The 17,898-nt window shown below is 38.0% G+C and overlaps 1 protein-coding gene across 5 annotated transcripts in view; it reads left to right on the forward strand.

Moving 5' to 3' along the window:
• Positions 1-17,898, forward strand: part of PARD3B (par-3 family cell polarity regulator beta) — a 1,095,296-nt gene that overhangs the window by 638,665 nt on the left and 438,733 nt on the right. For all 5 annotated transcript variants that reach the window (XR_001484068.4, XM_005574020.5, XM_005574021.5 and 2 more), the window contains 3 exons: positions 3,725-3,895; positions 7,969-8,101; positions 17,003-17,102. Coding sequence is in view for 4 of the 5 variants with exons in the window: in XM_005574020.5 (XP_005574077.3) it covers positions 3,725-3,895; positions 7,969-8,101; positions 17,003-17,102 (404 nt within the window). In the remaining variant the exon portion in view is untranslated. The remainder of the gene's footprint in view (positions 1-3,724; positions 3,896-7,968; positions 8,102-17,002; positions 17,103-17,898) is intronic.

A 17,898-nucleotide genomic window follows, 5' to 3' on the forward strand; every position in this document is an offset into this window, starting at 1 on the left:
TATTCTCATGCCTAAATATTTACTAGAATATAAAATTAATTTTAAAAACCATAAAAAGCTAATTTTCTTTGTCAAAATTATTCCAAAGCAAATGGGACATACACAATTTTGAGGGAGATTTGATGAGTTTTTGAATAATGAGTTCCTCATTGAATCAACTTCATTTTAGGTCAAGACTAGACATAGACATGCATGTATGGATGTCTAGCTAAGTAGGTAGACAGGCTTTTTTTTCTCTCCTCTGGGTTGCCCTGCCATGCCCCTGCACCGTTTCCTGTCTCCATGTCTTCTGTTGTGTGTCTGGATTTTATATTGTCTTCCCTTCTAGGAGACATCTGGTGGCATATTGTCCTCTCTGGTTCTGAAAGTCTTTTTTTCTTGAAGCATTACCCCTTTAGGGACTAGTCATCGTCATCTATGTAGAATACGGAATGGTTTGGTGAATAGGGACGCTGTGGAATTCAGAACTTGGGCTATTCTGTTCCAACTCTGACCTTAACTAGCTGAACAAGTCTAATATCTGTGGAAGTGCCTTATCCTAATAGGTGTTCGATAAATGGTTTCTCATCCTCTCTGGGCATCACATTATTCATCTGTAAATGGAAGAGGTTGGACGAGATGACCTCTAAGGACCCTTCCAGCTCTAAATTCTGTGATTATATTCTAAATGTTAGGACAACATGGTGCTTACTGGCATCACCAATAATGAAATTACACATCATTTATCTTATAAAGAAAAAACACACACCAATAACAACAGACCAGCCAAGCCTGACAATGAGAGTGTGTGGATTTTTATTGCACCCACAACTCTCTGGTGATGCTTGTGATGAATGTGAATGTCTTTGAAAAAAAATGTCAGCTGCTCTGAGGTGACCCGAACTGTCTTTTTGTTTGGGACTTGGTTATAGGAAACATGCCCTATTTCAGTGTCATTCTGCATGCTTGAGATTTAGAATGTAACTGAAAAAAAAAAAAAAATTTGTGCTTAATAACTATTGATGGATTTTACCAAAAAAATGTTCTCCTATCTTCTTGTCTGTTGTCTACCTCTTCACTCTGACCTTGCCTCATACTTCACAGAAAAGGTTCACAACAGATTACCAGGTGGGATCTCACTCGTATTTCCTTCCCTCCATTTCTAGAGGTGGCCATAAAGCTTCCATCTTTATCTTGTTTCTTCCTGTCGAAGCAGATGAGGTGTCCTGCCAAGACAAAGCACTGCAAAATCTGAACATTTCCTGTTAACCTCATTTCCTGTTAACAGGACTAGGACCAGGAACTGGATTCAACTCTTCTGCTTCCTCCTCCTCTTTAAAAACCACACACCAGTCTCCATTCATCCGAAAATGATTTTTAGTAACAAGATTCAGTCCAGTAGTGCTCCTTTCTTATATGACAATAGAGCAGAATAATTTCTTCAGTTGTATTTCACTTCACATACCGAAACCATTCAGGGTGTTTTTGTCGCATCCCGCCCCCCGCCTTTTTTTTGAGACAGAGGTTCGCTTTGGTTGCCCAGGTTGGAGTGCAGTGGCCTAATCTTGGCTTACCACAACCTCGGCCTCCCCGGTTCAAGCGATTCTCCTGCCTCAGCATCCTGAGTAGCTGGGATTATAGGCATGTACCACCACGCCCGGCTAATTCTGTATTTTAAGTAGAGACAGGGTTTCTCCATGTTGGTCAGGCTGATCTCGAACTCCTGACCTCAGGGGATCCACCCACCTCGGCCTCCCAGAGTGCTGGGATTACAGGTGTGAGCCACCGCACCTGGCCTGTCATATCCCATTTCATGTAGCCTTATGCTTTTTTGTGCCTCACTCAAAATTGGATAATAGAAGTGAAGAGATTTCTTTCTTGTTTGGCCTTTCCTGTAAATCTCATTTCCAGACTCGCTTCAAATTAGGGTAAAGGTTAAGTGAAATGGGAAAACAAGAGGAAGGCAGGGGACATTAAGCTCTGAGGAGGCAGTCCACTTAAACGGTTTACATCTCTGACTTGATGCCCTTGTCTATTGATCCCATTACCCTGCCATCTCCATTTCTTCCCCAAGTGGGTGTGCCCTCCTGTGGGCGGCCCCTGCAATCCCACGTGGCTAACACCCTCTCCAGCAGGCGGCATGGGCGGTGTGTCTTCACGAGGGCATTGGCTCTGGGGAACAGCAGCTCTCACCCCGCCCTCCCTTTTCTCCACTGTCAGCGTAGGGACTTCCTTGGGCCATCTGCTACTGCATTAGTCCAAATTTAACGGCCTGTCCGCGCGGTTTCCCTCCCAAAGCTGTCTGGTTGGTTTCTATTGTTCAGTGTGTGTGTCTGGCTATCTCCTTTCTTAGGAAGATTTTTTCTTTTACATTTCATTCTGTTAATTTGACCACAAATCCCAGATACTTCTCACCACAAGAACTCTGTAGTATTTTCCTTTCCCTAATTTAGCGTTGCACAGTTGTAGTCTAGAGATAAGAAACAAAGGGAATTGTCATGGAAGAACTAAAGAGTCAAGATTCATGGAAACCTTTGACTCGCTTTCGTGGCCTGGAACAAGTTACGTTTTGTGCCTCAGTTTCCTTTTCTGTAAAATGTTTCTGAAAATCTTAAATTCTCAGGTTCTGTGAGAATTACTAGGGTAATTTATGGAAGAATTCTCTGTGAGGGTGAACTGTTATACACACCTACGGTTATTTCTGTTAACTTTATTAGCAGCAGCAGCATAACATTCCTAATCACAGCTGTGCCTCATAGCAGGAACTTTCTACCTGAGTGTAGAATGGGTAGAGAGCATATCCCCCGAGTCTGACTGTCAGCATTTCATGTGTCTTTGCTCCCGGGCTGCCTTTGGGGAAATGCACTGTGATCCCTTCAAGTTCTTTTCTAGGCAGAGCAGGCATCCCAGTGTGTCAGCCACTAATCTAGACCTCTGCTTATGAGGGACTTCTGGCTGGAGATGGTCAGTGCCTCATTCACTCAAAAGTGAATGAGACCACAGTCTGGGCTGCCTATTCATATGCCGAGGTTCTTTACTTTGTAGTAAGTGGTATTTCTTCCTGAAGATGCTGGTTGAAAGTATTCATTCATCAGAGCCTCTTCGAGAAAACCTTGACAATTCTTTTTGTTAAACTTTTCCACCAGAAGATATCAGGGCAAATTGGTCCTTTTCTACACACCTCTGTGTTCTTTGGCAGATGAGCAACTTTGTGGTTATGTTAGATAAAATTACGTGGTTGTTCTTTTTAGTACTGTTCAATAGAGCTGGCAATGATATCAGGAGACACATTACTACTGTCAAGCACACAGCATTTATGCATGATGCCTGTCTGTGCCTGAAAAGGCAAATTCTCCTTTCGTTGTGACTACCTCCTTTGGTTTCCAAACCCCCTTCCCTTGAGTCAACAACACGGTCTCTGCCAGAGCAAATGGCAGAATCAGGTCAGATGAGCATGCTTGCCAAAGATTTAGGTAAGAAGCATTATACAAATGTCTAAATTATTGCAGCTCAGGACTCTAAGATTTCTAAAAAATACTTTCACACAATTCATTATCGCTGGTATTTTTGACTATTTGATAAGCTCCAGAGCCTTTTTCTGCCATGAAAAATAAATCACTACTAACAGCTGGGGTTTTTTTTGTTGTTGTTTTTTCGTTTTTAAACTTGAACTTCTCCCCAAAACGCAACATGTCATCACCATACTTTTCTCTGTTGAATTCTGTTTTTCTTTCTTCTGCCTTAGGATGGTCGTCTGCGAATGAATGACCAGCTGATTGCAGTTAATGGAGAATCTCTTTTGGGAAAATCCAACCACGAAGCTATGGAAACACTTAGGCGGTCAATGTCCATGGAGGGAAACATCCGAGGGATGATCCAGTTGGTGATTTTGAGGAGGCCAGAGAGACCAATGGAGGTGATGCAAATCTTGATTCTCCTCAGCAAGTTGCCCAAATTGCCACCAGAATATGCAGACTTCCATTCCTAGTATGGCAGCTAGATTCGTATAGAGAAAATATGCCCCAGAAGAGCTTTGATGGATTTATGTGGGGAGTAGGTGGTTGTATATTTTAGGTATAATAGAAAGGTGTAAAAATGTGCATATTAAGTAAGTCATTTATCAGATGTAACAGGTCTATGATTTCTAGTTTTTTCCCCCAGAAATTCCAAGAACTCTGAACTTGTTCATAAACATCTTTATATACTTTTTTGGTTGATATGCTAGCAGTGTTCATACTTTAGAATGTGTCTAATCACATGTGTACAATGTTTAATGTGGAGATCATTATAATGCAATCAGCTCTCTGTATTCTCTTCCATAATCTGCATATAAATAATACAGACCTGAGACTTAACTAATTTAACATTTGATTTATTAAACAAGCTGCTTGCTCATGTGATTAAATAAATGGGAGTCTTGTTTTTTGAAATCTTTTATTATTTTTTATAAGGTTTTTAAAATATCAAGAATATTTTCACTTATACATGGAGTCTAAGTGTATGATAGCTTTAATAATAATATTCCTAACATTATACATAAAAACATAAAAATACCTAAAGCATTATTTTCTCTTATATGAAGAATAATTATTAAATGCTCATAAAATAATTTTAGAAAAAGGAAAGAAGAAAAAGTTAATAGTACTAAAAGTTAAGAAAAACATCAGCAAATCACACATTTTCTCATATCAGGATATTCTCTAAGGCCAAATTGTGTTTGTGTAATACAATAATATACAAAATTTAAAAAAAACTATTAAAAAAACTAATATAAAATACTAGTGTTAATAAAGAGTTCAGCTTAAAAATTGAAAAACGAAAGCTTTATCAAGTTAATCAGGAGTTAATGGTATTGGGCTCATTGTAGTTAAAAGCTTCAGCTCTGGAGTTTCGAATTGCTTGGGTTACAATCCTAGATTTGCCATTTCCTGGCTGTGTAAGTACATACATAATTGAGTGCTCGGTATTCATAGATGACAGATATTGTTGTCTGTTTTATCCCTTAATGTGTCCTTGCTTCCCACATGTAGTAGATGCTTAATAAATATTGAGTGAATGAAAATGTCACATCTGAGACCTACTTCATCTCAGAGAGTAAACTTGAGTGCTAAAGTTACAAGCTCTATCTTACTTTGTTCTATTATCAGCTACTGGAAAGGAGTAGCTGTACCTTTTATACTCTCCTTTATATAAGCTTATAGATGTTAAATACATTTAAATCGGCCAATTACTGGAGACTAAATATAATAAACTTATTTTCAACATTTGTGTCTGCTTAAGTGACAGTGTTCCATAAATATTTAATGGGCTTTACTTATGTACCTAGTTATAACACCCTTATCTGCTACTTCCTGCCCTGAGAGAATTGGCCCCATCTGGTTTAGGATGGTTCTTACTCTAGAGCCCCAGGACTCCACGGAACCCATTTATTGGAGAGAGTTGAAAGGATGGACTGCGAATGACTGAGTCATCCCTTCTGTGCATCTGCGTATCAGATCTCAATTAAGACTTTTTAAACAAAGATACTTCAACTAATAGAAGAGTCTGGAAGAAACTGCTATAGCATAACATACCTGTGCAGATAGCAAAAGTTAAAAAAGAAATAACTGTGGTTCTAAAAGAGTTAGTAGGTGGCAGCAGATAGGCATTATATATTTTGACCCATTGAGTTGGCACACTGTACTATTTGCATTCCCCTTTACTGCAGGTATTTTCATTTTAATTCTCACACTCTGGGGTGGATTGGCATTATTCCATCAGAAGAAAGTATGAAACTCTCATTTGTTGCCTGCCATCGAAAGTGTCATGTTAGTATAGATCACCAGGGAATTGATCAAGAATAAGAACTGGGTCAAAAAGCAATTTCTATGAGGACGTTTAAACAAGATCCATTTTTAGTTCCCCTAATATTTACATGCTTTCCATGGGGAATGAGCAGGCATTTGACTCTCAGCTACTGAGCGTTTCTGCAGTACCCATGAAGATTAAAGAGCATTATTTCTTATAAAGACAGAAGACTAATGTACAGTTTATCTTTATTAAATTGAAAAAAAATTGCAACTATTTGATCTTCAAATCTGTGTTTCACTGTGTCAGAGCATATTTTGTGTGCTCGTGTTTTTGCTGTATTCTCTGGTGGAACAGCACTTGCCCTCCAGTACAATAAAAAGCATCCATAACCTAAAAAAAGGTTTCAGCACTGTTGATACATTCAGGCAAATCAATTAGTTAGATTTGCCAGGAATACCAAAATGGTTGCTTGAACATTATATTGATATTTCAAAATCTGAAGAAGCTACTTAAGAAAAGTCAAAATATATAGTTGTTGGGGTTTTCCCCACATTACCCAGATGTACAAGATATGTAAACAGTTTTGATGAGGACCTTGTGAAGAATACATAATGAGCCCCTGATTGAATCAGAATCATTTTAAACAGAAACATATTTTTCAAAGGATGAGCTTGAGGTTCAATTGTAATTCTATTTGAGCCTAGAGACTTGGTATTAAAAAATGGGTTATGACCTGATTTTGTTTTTCCTTTCCCCAAAACATTTCCTTCCCTGCTGCCAGCTCATCGTGGCAAAAGCAGAATATGTTTAAAAATCCATTATATTTTTTATTGGCTGGGACACTAATGGAGGGCCCTGCGACGGCTCTATTTTACAGGCTGAATACTTTAATTAGGCTGGTTACTGATCAGTTGTTGGGATATTGATTGTGTCATTTATCAAAGAGCTGGGGAAGCAGAAAAAAATTTTTTGTTCTTGTTGTTACTGTTAAATCAAAGCACAAGGCTGTGCAAAGCAAGCCCTAGCTCTCTTTCCTGCTACAGCTACAGCTTTAATTTAGGACTAGCTTGCCTCCTATACCAGGCTCAGTTTGACTAGCAGTTCAGAAGAAAGGGTAATACACTGGGTGTGGGAAAAGTGTTACAAGCCTTGACAAAAAGCTAAAGGACCTTCAGTGGCTGAAAACATTTTAATTTTTAAGAATGCAAAAATGGAATGTTTTAGGTATTTGTTTGACTAGCTAGACACTGAATTTTTATAACCAAAGAGGAAAATATAAATCCAGTGCATTGTTTTAGGCAAATGCTATTCTCAGAAGAGCTTTGGGAATCGATGGGTGCTGCTGTTTGTGGTACATTCTTCTCACCAGTGGTCAAGGGAACAGTCACGAGATGGCTTCCAAATCATTTACCTCCTTAAAATCTGTTGTTGAGACAAATAATATGAAGAAGAGCAAACCCCAATTCTCTTTGCTGCAACCTTTTTGAAAAAAATAGTTAAGAGTTCTCTATAATCAACTTCCTCCAATAATTCCCTCTTCTGCACCTGTGGAAGATGGATCATGGGGTGTTATTCTAGACACAGCAGTTTTCAGAAAACTGTGAATGTGTTTACAGACTGTAAAAATCAAAATAGGAAGGGGAAATATAGGGGGGAAAACCCTCAGGAGAACTGCTGTCTGGCATTGTCACAGCAGTTTGATTTAGCTCCAGGCCAAAGACCTAGTATCTGCATGGAGACACACTGGTGGCATTTCAGAGGTGAACCTGCTTGAGTTCTGACTTGTCCTAGAGCATATGCACTTAGGCGCAGAGAGAGAGAGGAACCAGCTGGTTGGCAGAGAAACACCCTTGGCATGAACTGTATTCTTGTGTTGACACTGCCACAAGCTGTACTCCCAGATGGAAGAAAATTTGAAAGAAGCCAGTTGTAAGTGGTAAAAGAGAATAATAAAGTTAATCCTCTTTTGTGTTGGCTATCAGCACTCCTAATCCTTAGCACCACATTGTCAGTACTTTTTATTTTATACTCAAAGATGTTTTCACTGATAGGGCCATTTTGAGTTTCCAGAGTTGAGGACTTAAGTGTAATAGACTCTTGAAAGACTATTCATACAGCGATCATTCTTTCACTTTGCTTCAACTGACCAAGTTTGAACATATTAAAAATGCAAATATAATTTTTACTTTTATCTCTTAGGATCCTGCAGAGTGCGGGGCATTTTCCAAGCCATGCTTTGAGAACTGTCAAAATGCTGTAACCACCTCTAGGCGAAATGATAACAGTACCCTGCATCCACTTGGCACTTACAGTCCACAAGACAAACAGAAAGGTAAGAGTCTATCCATTTTTATCCACTGCAAATGGAGTGAGAAAACACAAAAATGCCTTTTTATCTAAAAAAAAAAAAAAAAAAAAGTAAAGGGGAATTAATTAGACTAAGTGCAGACTTTGTTAATCAGAGTCACAAACACTGAGAGATTGGGGCGAGAGCTGACTCAGAACTTGTGAATCAGATTCCTGGCAATGTCTCTAGTTTAAGTGACACTTTCTGTGCTTGCTGCCCCAAACATGGAGGGTTATATATAAAACAAATGATCACTGGAGAATCAAAGATGGCAAACTGTTATTTTTTAAGCTCTTCTAATATTGGAAGTTACCAAGTGTAAATAACTACCAACATTTTAAAATGTATGGATTTATAATCCATAAAATGGTCATAGCGTGATTCACAGAATATACTCGATTCTAATATGAGCGTGGTAAATGGGTAAATATCCTAACCTGAAACCATCTTGTGATGGTTGGAATGTTCTTGTTATTGTCTTGCTACACTGTCTTCTCTTATTATCTGATGTGGATCACATTTCTAGCCAACTCCAGATGTAAAAAATCTGGGTTTTCCTCTTGGTTTTTTAAAAAATACACTTCAGGTCACCAAGAAAATTGTTTCATCTCCCTGTATCTCTTTTCTTTAACAACATGAATTTTTTATTACAAAAGCAATACATATTCATTGCAGAAAATTTAGAGAAAACAAATAAAAAGAAAGTTTAATTTTACTCGTACTTCTATCTATCAAAGATCCTAATCAATAACATTTTATGCATCTCTTTCAGGACTCTTTAATGAAAAATATTTATACAAAAAATGAAATAATGAAATGTATGTAATGTTTAGGAAATTGTTTTTTAAAATTAGCACATTATATGCCTTTTAGTCATTGAATCTTCTTCTACAATATCATATTCAGTAGTTGCATAGTGTCTTTTGATGGTAAGTACCATATATTATGTAATCAATTCCTATATTTTGAACACTTAAGATGTTATCATAATTTAACTATGTGGAAACAAGTTCCAAGCTGTGAAATTACTCCATCATAACATACTTATAAATCTGAGGTGGCTCTAGAATTAAATTGTCTCATTAGAATGGGATGTTGTTTATTCCTTGGAATTCCTGCATTTTAGCAAGAGTAGTAGCAACAGCTGCTACCATTTATTAAGTGTTTGCTGTCTGTTAGATACTGTGTTGAGCAGTTTGCTTGCAGACTCAAAGTGGTAATATTATCTTCATTTTACAAATAAAGATCTAGAAAGTCAGAGAAAGTGAATAATTTACTCAAGAATGCATATTTGATGCATGCAGTGTCTGGATTCAATCCTTGTCTCCCTGTCTTCAGTTTGTCTTCCAAACCACAGCATGTGTCTGACTTACATTGGTTATTGGTCTCTTGAAACTATTGGTGTCCTTTCACCTACTGAGAATGCCCATTAGAAGCTGACTTTAGACCGGGCATGGTGGCTCATGCCTGTAATCCCAGCACTTTCGGAGGCCGAGGCGGGCAGATCACCTAAGGTCGGGAGTTCAAGGCCAACGTGGCAAAACTCTGTCTCTACTTAAAAAAAAAAAAAGGTGTGTGTGTGTGTATGTGTATATATATGTATAAAATTAGCCAGTTGTGATGGCACATGCCTGTAATCCCAGCTGCTCAGGGGGAAAAAAAAAAAAGAAGAAGCTGACTTTACTTAGCATACAGATTAAAAAAATACTCAATATTTTGTCTTTTCTCATCTAAAAAAAAATTATAGTGGCGGGCACCTGTAGTCCCAGCTACCCAGGAGGCTGAGGCAGGAGAATGGTGTGAACCCGGGAGGCGGAGTTAGCAGTGAGCCAAGATCGTGCCACTGCACTCCAGCCTGGGCAACAGAGCAAGGAGACTACGTCGCAAAAAAAAAAAAAAAAAAAAAAAGAAAGAAAAAAGAAATTAAAAGTTTTCTTGACAGAACAAGATTGCCTTCTGAAATCTTAAATTGCAATAGCAAAAGAGCCTGGGAAAGGAATGGCAAGTTGTCTGCAAAATAAAACAGCCTTCTTTCTACCTTATGATCATGAATGTGGACATCTGTATTAAAATATCTAGACTTTATATAAAACTTGATTGGCATTTAATTCTCTAGCAACATGTGGCCCAGTGTCTATCTAAGTCTAGAGTTTAATTCCTAGTTACACCAATGACATCTAAATGAACAGTAAGTACCTTTTGTTTCATTTTTAGTATCTGTAAAATACAGTTATGTGCCACATAATGACATTTTGGTCTACAACAGACCACATATATCATGGTGGTCCCGTAAGATTATAATGGAGCTGAAAAATTCCTAATGCTATAGTATACTTTTTATCATCATTTTAGAGTACACTTCTACTTATTTTTTATAAAAAAGTAACTGTAAACAGCCACAGGCAGTTCCTTTAGGAGGTATCCAGAAGAAGGCGTTGTTATAGGAAATGACAGCTCTGTGCCTGTTACTGCCCCTGAAGACCTTCCAGTGGGATAAGATGTGAAGGTGGAAGACAGTGATATTGATAATCCTGACCCTATCTAGGCCTAGGCTAATGTGTGTTTGTGTCTCAGTTTTTACCAAAAAAGTTTAAAAGGTTAAAAAAAGTATAATAGAAAAAGCTTGTAGGATAAAGATATAAAGAAAAAATATCTTTCTACAGCTGTTCAATGTGTTTGTGTTTTAAGCTGTTGTTACACAATATTCAAAAAGTTAAATTCAAAATTATAAAGTAACAAAGTTATGGAGATTATTGAAGAAAGAAAATATTTTTTAGAAATGTAGTGTAACCTAAGTGCATTGTGTCTATAATGTCTACAGTAGCATACAGTAGTGTTCTAGGCCTTCAAATTTACTAGTACATCCTCACTCACTGACTCACCCAGAGCAACTTCCAGTCCTGCAAGCTCCATTCATGGTTAGTGTCCTATGCAGGTGTACCATTTTTTATCTTTTATACTGTATTTTCACTGTAGCTTTTCTGTTTAGATACACAAATACCGTTGTGTTGTAATTGCCTACAATATTCAATAAATGCTGTTCAGGATTGTAGCCCAGGAGCAATAGCTATACTATAGAGCTTACAAGAGTAAGTAGGCTAATCCTTCTAGGTTTAAGTAAGTACACTATTATGTTGATGCAAGGGCAAAATTGCCTAACAGTGCTTTTCTCAGAATATATCCCCATTAAGTGACACACGATGTATTTTCAGAAGACATTGAGATACTTAAGTAAATGAAATAATATCTCTGCAAAGAATAGCAAAGGCTAAACTAATAAAACCATAGAAGTAGTTAATGTGTAAGGATACATCCAGAAAAAAATAAATAAATAAGAAAATCCATTCCATGCACTTGCTGAAAATACAGTACAGTAATAATTTCATCTGGAACTTCAATAGAATGTTCAGACTTTGTATATCTTCGGTACAAATAGAGTCCTTTGGGCCCAAGTGGCCCCAGACAACCACTGGGAGATTTTGTCTGTTCTTTTCTTCCCAGGACATAGATTTAGTTAGAACAATTTTTACATCAGTGAAAAAAATATATAAATTAACTGTCTGCAAGTTTCCTGTTTCTCTTTCTTCCCCACCTCAATTTTTCAACTTAGCATAACAAATGTATTTATTTTAAGAAGTGACTCCATTAAACATTATTTTTTCAAAAGTAGAGAAAATCTATTCTTATATTTTCTTTGTAGATCTGTGCAACAATACTAGATTATAATAAAATATAGGCCTATCAAAACGCAGACCATTACATTTTCATTGTTAGAGACCAGTAGATGAAATTTTCTTACTTTTTATGTAAGCCTATTGATTTAGAGACCAAAAAATTATAGCAGAATTTATAAACATGATGCTATAAAAGAGTATCATGGCCATCACCTCTTTTTAATATTAATGACATTTTATATTTAGGGGACTATTGGGAGTTCCTGAGTTTCAGATCCATGTCAGATGGTAACAGGCCACTAAGGCTTATAAAACCTGAGTGTTGACTGCCATTACCAATTTTTTCAAGGATCTTCTTTAGAAAAGCAAGATTAACTTGACAAAGTGTAATGTCTAGTGAGAAGAGGAGCTGTTACAGCCAAAACATTGACTTTTTTTTTCTTTCCTTTGTATATTTAAAAATCCAATGTTGATATTCTGTGTTCCATTTATTTTTGTAGTAATAATACATACCACCCACAGTTCTTGGTTATTTTATTTTATTTTTTATTCCTGCCAAGATGTTACACAGAAAAAGGCATTTTTAGAACTAATGTTTGTAGAAATCATAGCACCAGAAAATTCACATTTATACTGAAGAACTGCTAGCAATGCCGGTAGTGAAATAAGTTTGGTGCTTCAAGATGGTAATAGGGATGGAGGTTGTGTCCCAAGGGTTTACTATAAAATCCTATTAAGCATTTGAATGGTAATGAAATACACCAACACTGTATTTTCTGAGGAATCTTGCTGGCAGATCTTACCCTAGGCCGAGGGATCGCCTCATGCAGTTTGCCTCTGGTTAGCATTACCTCTCATTTCACTGCACTTGTCTCCCCCATATAGCTCTTCTCCTGCTTTTCCTCTTTCAGTTCAAGTGTATCCTGTCTTAGGCACCCACTGCCCCCAAGTCTGCTTAGCATCACCCACTGAGTTAGGCCTTTTATCTCCATCTCAAATCAAATGTTGTGGTTCTGTGACCTGTCTCACTGGATCCATATTCCCTGGGGTCCTCTGAGACACATCATAGTAAAATTATTTCTAATGTGTATCCTCCTGGGGACCAGCAAGTATCTACCCCTCTGTAGCATGTAAAGCACTATGTCTGGAATGACTATCCAAGATTGAATTATACGTTTCAATTTGGCTAATGTTTATTGGATACCTCCATTGTGCAGAATATACTATCAGGAGTGGAAAGGTGAATGCAATAGTATTATTGTCCTTAAGAATAGTCAGAAGCATGAGTCAAAAAACTTTGTCTTTAAAGTGCAAGAAAGTAAATATTTCAGGTTTTGGACTGTAGGTCTCTGTCACCACTCAATTCTGCCATTGTAGAGCAGAAGCACTCATAGACAATACATAAACAAATAGGCATGGCTGTTCAGTAAAACTTTATTTGCAAAGGCAGGTGGCAAGGTGGTTTTGGACCAGAGCCGTAGCCTGCTGACCTTTTGTCTAAAGTTACAATCTCTTTTACAAATTCTTTTCTGATATGGTCTTGGTGGGATAGATCCCACAACACAGATAACAACAAAAGATGATAATTAAAAAGAAGAGCCGTTTAGCTATCAATGAAGTAATGACTACAGGGAGTGCCGTGTCAACATTTACAGGCATAGATATACATGAAATGAGCATCAAGAAGACTGTACCTCATACACTCAATGAAATCCCGAAATATTATTACAGGAGATAAGAATTCCAGACTTTTACACTGAAACAAGGGCTTAAAAAAGGTATTTGGGCTCAGAGGAAAATAAAAATTCCTTACAGCATCCGAATATGTTGTTTAAGAAAATGTAACAAGGGGCAGGCCGCGGTGGCTCACGCCTGTAATCCCAGCACTTTGGGAGGCCAAGGCTGGCAGATCACGAGGTCAGGCGATCAAAACCATCCTGGCTAACATGGTGAAACCCCTTCTCTACTTAAAATACGAAGAATTAGCTGAGCATGGTAGCAGGCGCCTGTAGTCCCAGCTACTCAGGAGACTAAGGCAGGAGAATGGCGTGAACCCGGGAGGCAGAGCTTGCAGTGAGCCGAGATGGTGCCACTGCACTCCAGCCTGGGAGGCAGAGCGAGATTCTATCTCAAAAAAAAAAAAATAACAAGGATAGAGTCAACAAATAAGATACTTACCTCAACAAACAAGATACTTACCTCTGCACTGATCACCACTTTAAAAAAAAAAAAAACACACACACACACATAAAAACACATAAACACAAAAAGAACCATAAATCATTCACATGAGTGTAATAAAAATTAAATTTAATGATTATAATAAAACTAGCCAGAGAAGAGGCTGTAGAAGACATGGAAAACGAGAAAGAGGAACATGAAGGGAAAGTTATCTACAGTCTAGTAAAAGAAATAGATGTAGATAAATAGATAATAGCTTGATAGGACAATACATACATACATAGTTCATTGCAGAAGTGGCATTTGATATATGCGATCCAAGAATTACTTTACCTAATATGAATTAATAGATAAACCTGAAGTGTCACTGGATAGATATAGACAGTGAAAGTGTATTTCCTGGTCCTATCACTGCACAATGAGGTTTGGCAGCTGTGTTCCATGCAGTCATTACAGGACCTAGGCTCCTTGCCCTGGTGGCTGGGCACCTCGTCACCTGGCTTTCAGGTGATATAGTCGGGGAAAGGAAGAGAGAGTGAGGAAGGTGCACCCTCTCATAACCACTGAGACTGGGAATGACATTTGTCATAGCAGCTCACATTCCATTTGCAAGAACTAGTCTAGGGATAAAGAGGCCCAAGCAGTGGTGTCCAGCTGTATGCCCAGAAAGAGAGGAAGAGCACAGATAGAGTGGGCACTGGTCTTCTCGGCCACTGTTATAAAAGTGACAGATCCTTGGCAACAGCAAAGGCTTCATAGTAAATGTGATATCTGAGGTGGACCTTGGGAGAAGGGTAGGACTTTGACAGGTAGAGTAGGTTTTGCAGTTACATAGCAAAGATACTGAGGCAGGAGCACACAAGGGGTGTGGTCAGGGAATGGTAAACTAATGTGTAGTGGGGGATGAAGTTGTTTGCCAGGATCATAGACCTTTATTCCATAAGCAATGTGTGCAGCTGAAGTGGTTTTGAGCAACAAGTTACATGATCACAAGTGTGTTCACCCCCACTGTGGAAGATGGACTGAGAGGTTGAGGATAGAAGATGAGAGCCAGCAGAAAGGAAGTTGTCCTAGGATGTCCATTGTTCGCAATTTACATTACAGTCCTTCTGCTCTGTTTCTCTTAGCAAGTCTTGAATGCCTGACTGCTGCCACCACTACCAAATCAATGGACCCCTAGGGTTGGAGGTGGTGCAGGGACACAATGCAGGCTGCCTTTGGGCTACTTTCCCCCTGGTCACCTACTTAGCAGATCTGCTTCAAATTTCATTCCCAGGGCCATGTCAGCAGTGCTACAACTACCTCCACATCAGTCTAGTGCCTGGGGCAAAGCTTGGAACAAGTCCTTGCCTTGTGTATTTATCAGGGTTCCGCAGAGAAACAGAACCAAATGTGTGTGTGTGTGTGTGTGTGTGTAAACTGATTTATGATAAGGAATTGGCTCACAAGACCTTGAAAATAGGCACATCCCAGGATCTGCAGGGTGAGTCAGCAAGCTGGGGTTGCAGAAGAGTTGATGGTGCAGTTTGAGTCTGAAGGCCTGAGAACCAAAAAAGCTAATGGTGTGGTTTCGGTCTGAAGGCTTGAGACTGAGGAAGCGCCGATGTTTCCATTTGGGTCTGAAGACAGAAAAAGTCCAATGTCCCATGTCACAGTCACTCTGGCAGGAGGAATTCTCTCTTATTCAGGAAAGAGGCAGTCTTTTGGTTCTATTCACGCCTTCAAGTGATTAGACAAGGCCTACCCCATTAGAGAGGGCAGTCTATTTGTTTAAATGTGAATCTTGTTTAAAAACACCCTCACAGAAACTCCCAGAATAATATCTAGGTAACCTGTGGCCCAGTCAGGTTGACCTATAAAATTAACCATCATATCCAGCACGTGAACAAGCCAAAGCAGGTTTTGTCACCAACAGCAGTTCTCAAGGGTAGAGAGATTTGTCTCTTATTCTGTCATTCAGGGACAAATCAGGTATACATCTTACCAACTATGTCACTGTAATAGATACAAGTAGAACTTACAATCTATGGAATGAAAATCCTATGTTTACTTAACAGTTTGCATTTACAAATCACTGCTTAAATATAATTTATTTCTCATATTCCTCCAGTAAAGGTATTCTTGTTGCCACTTGATGGCTTTAAAAACTGAGGCTTGGAGAAGTTGAGTAATTTGCCATGTTTACACAGCAGTAGGGTTGGAAATATGGCAGTCTTGCTCCAAAAACCATACACTAAACCGGGATGTTCTATAATGCTTTTCATACACTAGTGAATATGGTTAGTAATTATGAGCAGTCAATGAAATAATGTACAAGGCTTAATATAAAATCTGCTATACAATAAGATCTCAACAACCTTACTTGTTATTAGTTGTGGTGATATTAGAGGTACATATCTATTTTTCTAGTACAGAATAGACTGGAAAAGTATGCATTTTTAGTAGGTGGGAAAACCAGGATTTAGACCCCTGTCTTTTCCTTATAAGGCCTTAAACTCAGGTGTCACCATTATGGCACAGATAGAAAAAAAGAGGACGTGTGTGTGTGTTTACCTCTCCTATGTCTAGATGGTGAACAGATATATTATATCTCATGATTTTTTAAAAGAAGTTTTTGCTACTGAAGCAAATGCTTTAATCACCATATAATCCACAGTATTGACTATCGAGTCTTATTTACAAAACTGTTAAGGTATAAAACAGATGACTTTGTTAATCTTCCACAGATCACAGGTAATGAGTATGTGTCAGCCTTTTGTTGGTGGGAAAAGGTAGTCAAGATGCGTGGAGTGGGTTTGCTAGGGGTTGTCTGCAGGTCACCAGTGTAAAAACATATTAGAAGGCTTAGATTTCCTCACACAAGAGGCATTCATTCTCATAAGGATCCTTCAGTTCCGTGTGAGAACTTATTTATTTCAGGGCTGGTTTATGTGTTGGCTGAAACTGTGTCTGAGAGAGATACTGAAACCAAACCAGGCATCGAATGATTCTGCTTCCACTTTATACAGCTTCATTTGTTCTTTGTTTATAGACCTATTGCTGCCCAATGACGGATGGACCGAGAGTGAAGTTCCACCTTCTCCAACACCACATTCTGCTCTGGAATTGGGCCTCGAAGATTACAGTCACAGGTATTGATAAAATGATATATCGTAAATGTTCCTCGTTATTGTTTTTCTGGGAGAACACAGCAACCTTATTCAGGAGACTTATTTTAACTCTATTTCTTTCTGGAATAGAAATCTTATAGTATCTATAATTCCTTTCTAGCAAAAGCTTCAGTGAAAGTTTCTCGTAGCTAATAGCTTAGATTGGGCATATTTTGCTTTCTGGTATTTGTTAAGATTCACCTTAAATTATTAAAATATTTAAGAGAATGGTTGAACTTTCTTTTACAAATTTAAAAACTACAGCCATGGAGCTCAAAGAAAAGTGACATGGGAAGGTATCAAACAAAACTGAGAAAATGGGAAGCTTACGGGTTTTTATTAGTAATTGGCAAACCCTAAAGGTGTTTTAAAAATAGATGTTCCAAGAAAGTTAATGGAATCTAAAAATTAAAGCAACACCATATATAATCTAAAATATTGAAGAGGGTACCCAATATTATATCCATTCTGTAATAGACACTAAAAAAAAAATCAATAATTTTCAGAATCACACAAGTGTGAGAGAGATTTACTAAGCATGTATAGTATTTGACTAGGGGAATTCATAGATTTTGTTCTTCTGATGAGTTTTAAAAATCATTAAATTGTCCCTTTGCTATTTTCTGTATTTATTATGGCTGTTAGAAACTGTGTGTTTTATTCCATTCTGTGTCCCATGATAATCCTGTGAAATTTCTTCATTTTTCTTTCAGCAATGCTAGTGTCATTCCTATTATGTTTTTTAATACAGTCTGCTAAGAATAAAGCAGCATGCCAA

The sequence above is a fragment of the Macaca fascicularis genome, chromosome 12, assembly GCF_037993035.2.
Source record: "Macaca fascicularis isolate 582-1 chromosome 12, T2T-MFA8v1.1".
In the NCBI taxonomy this organism is placed as follows: domain Eukaryota; kingdom Metazoa; phylum Chordata; class Mammalia; order Primates; family Cercopithecidae; genus Macaca; species Macaca fascicularis.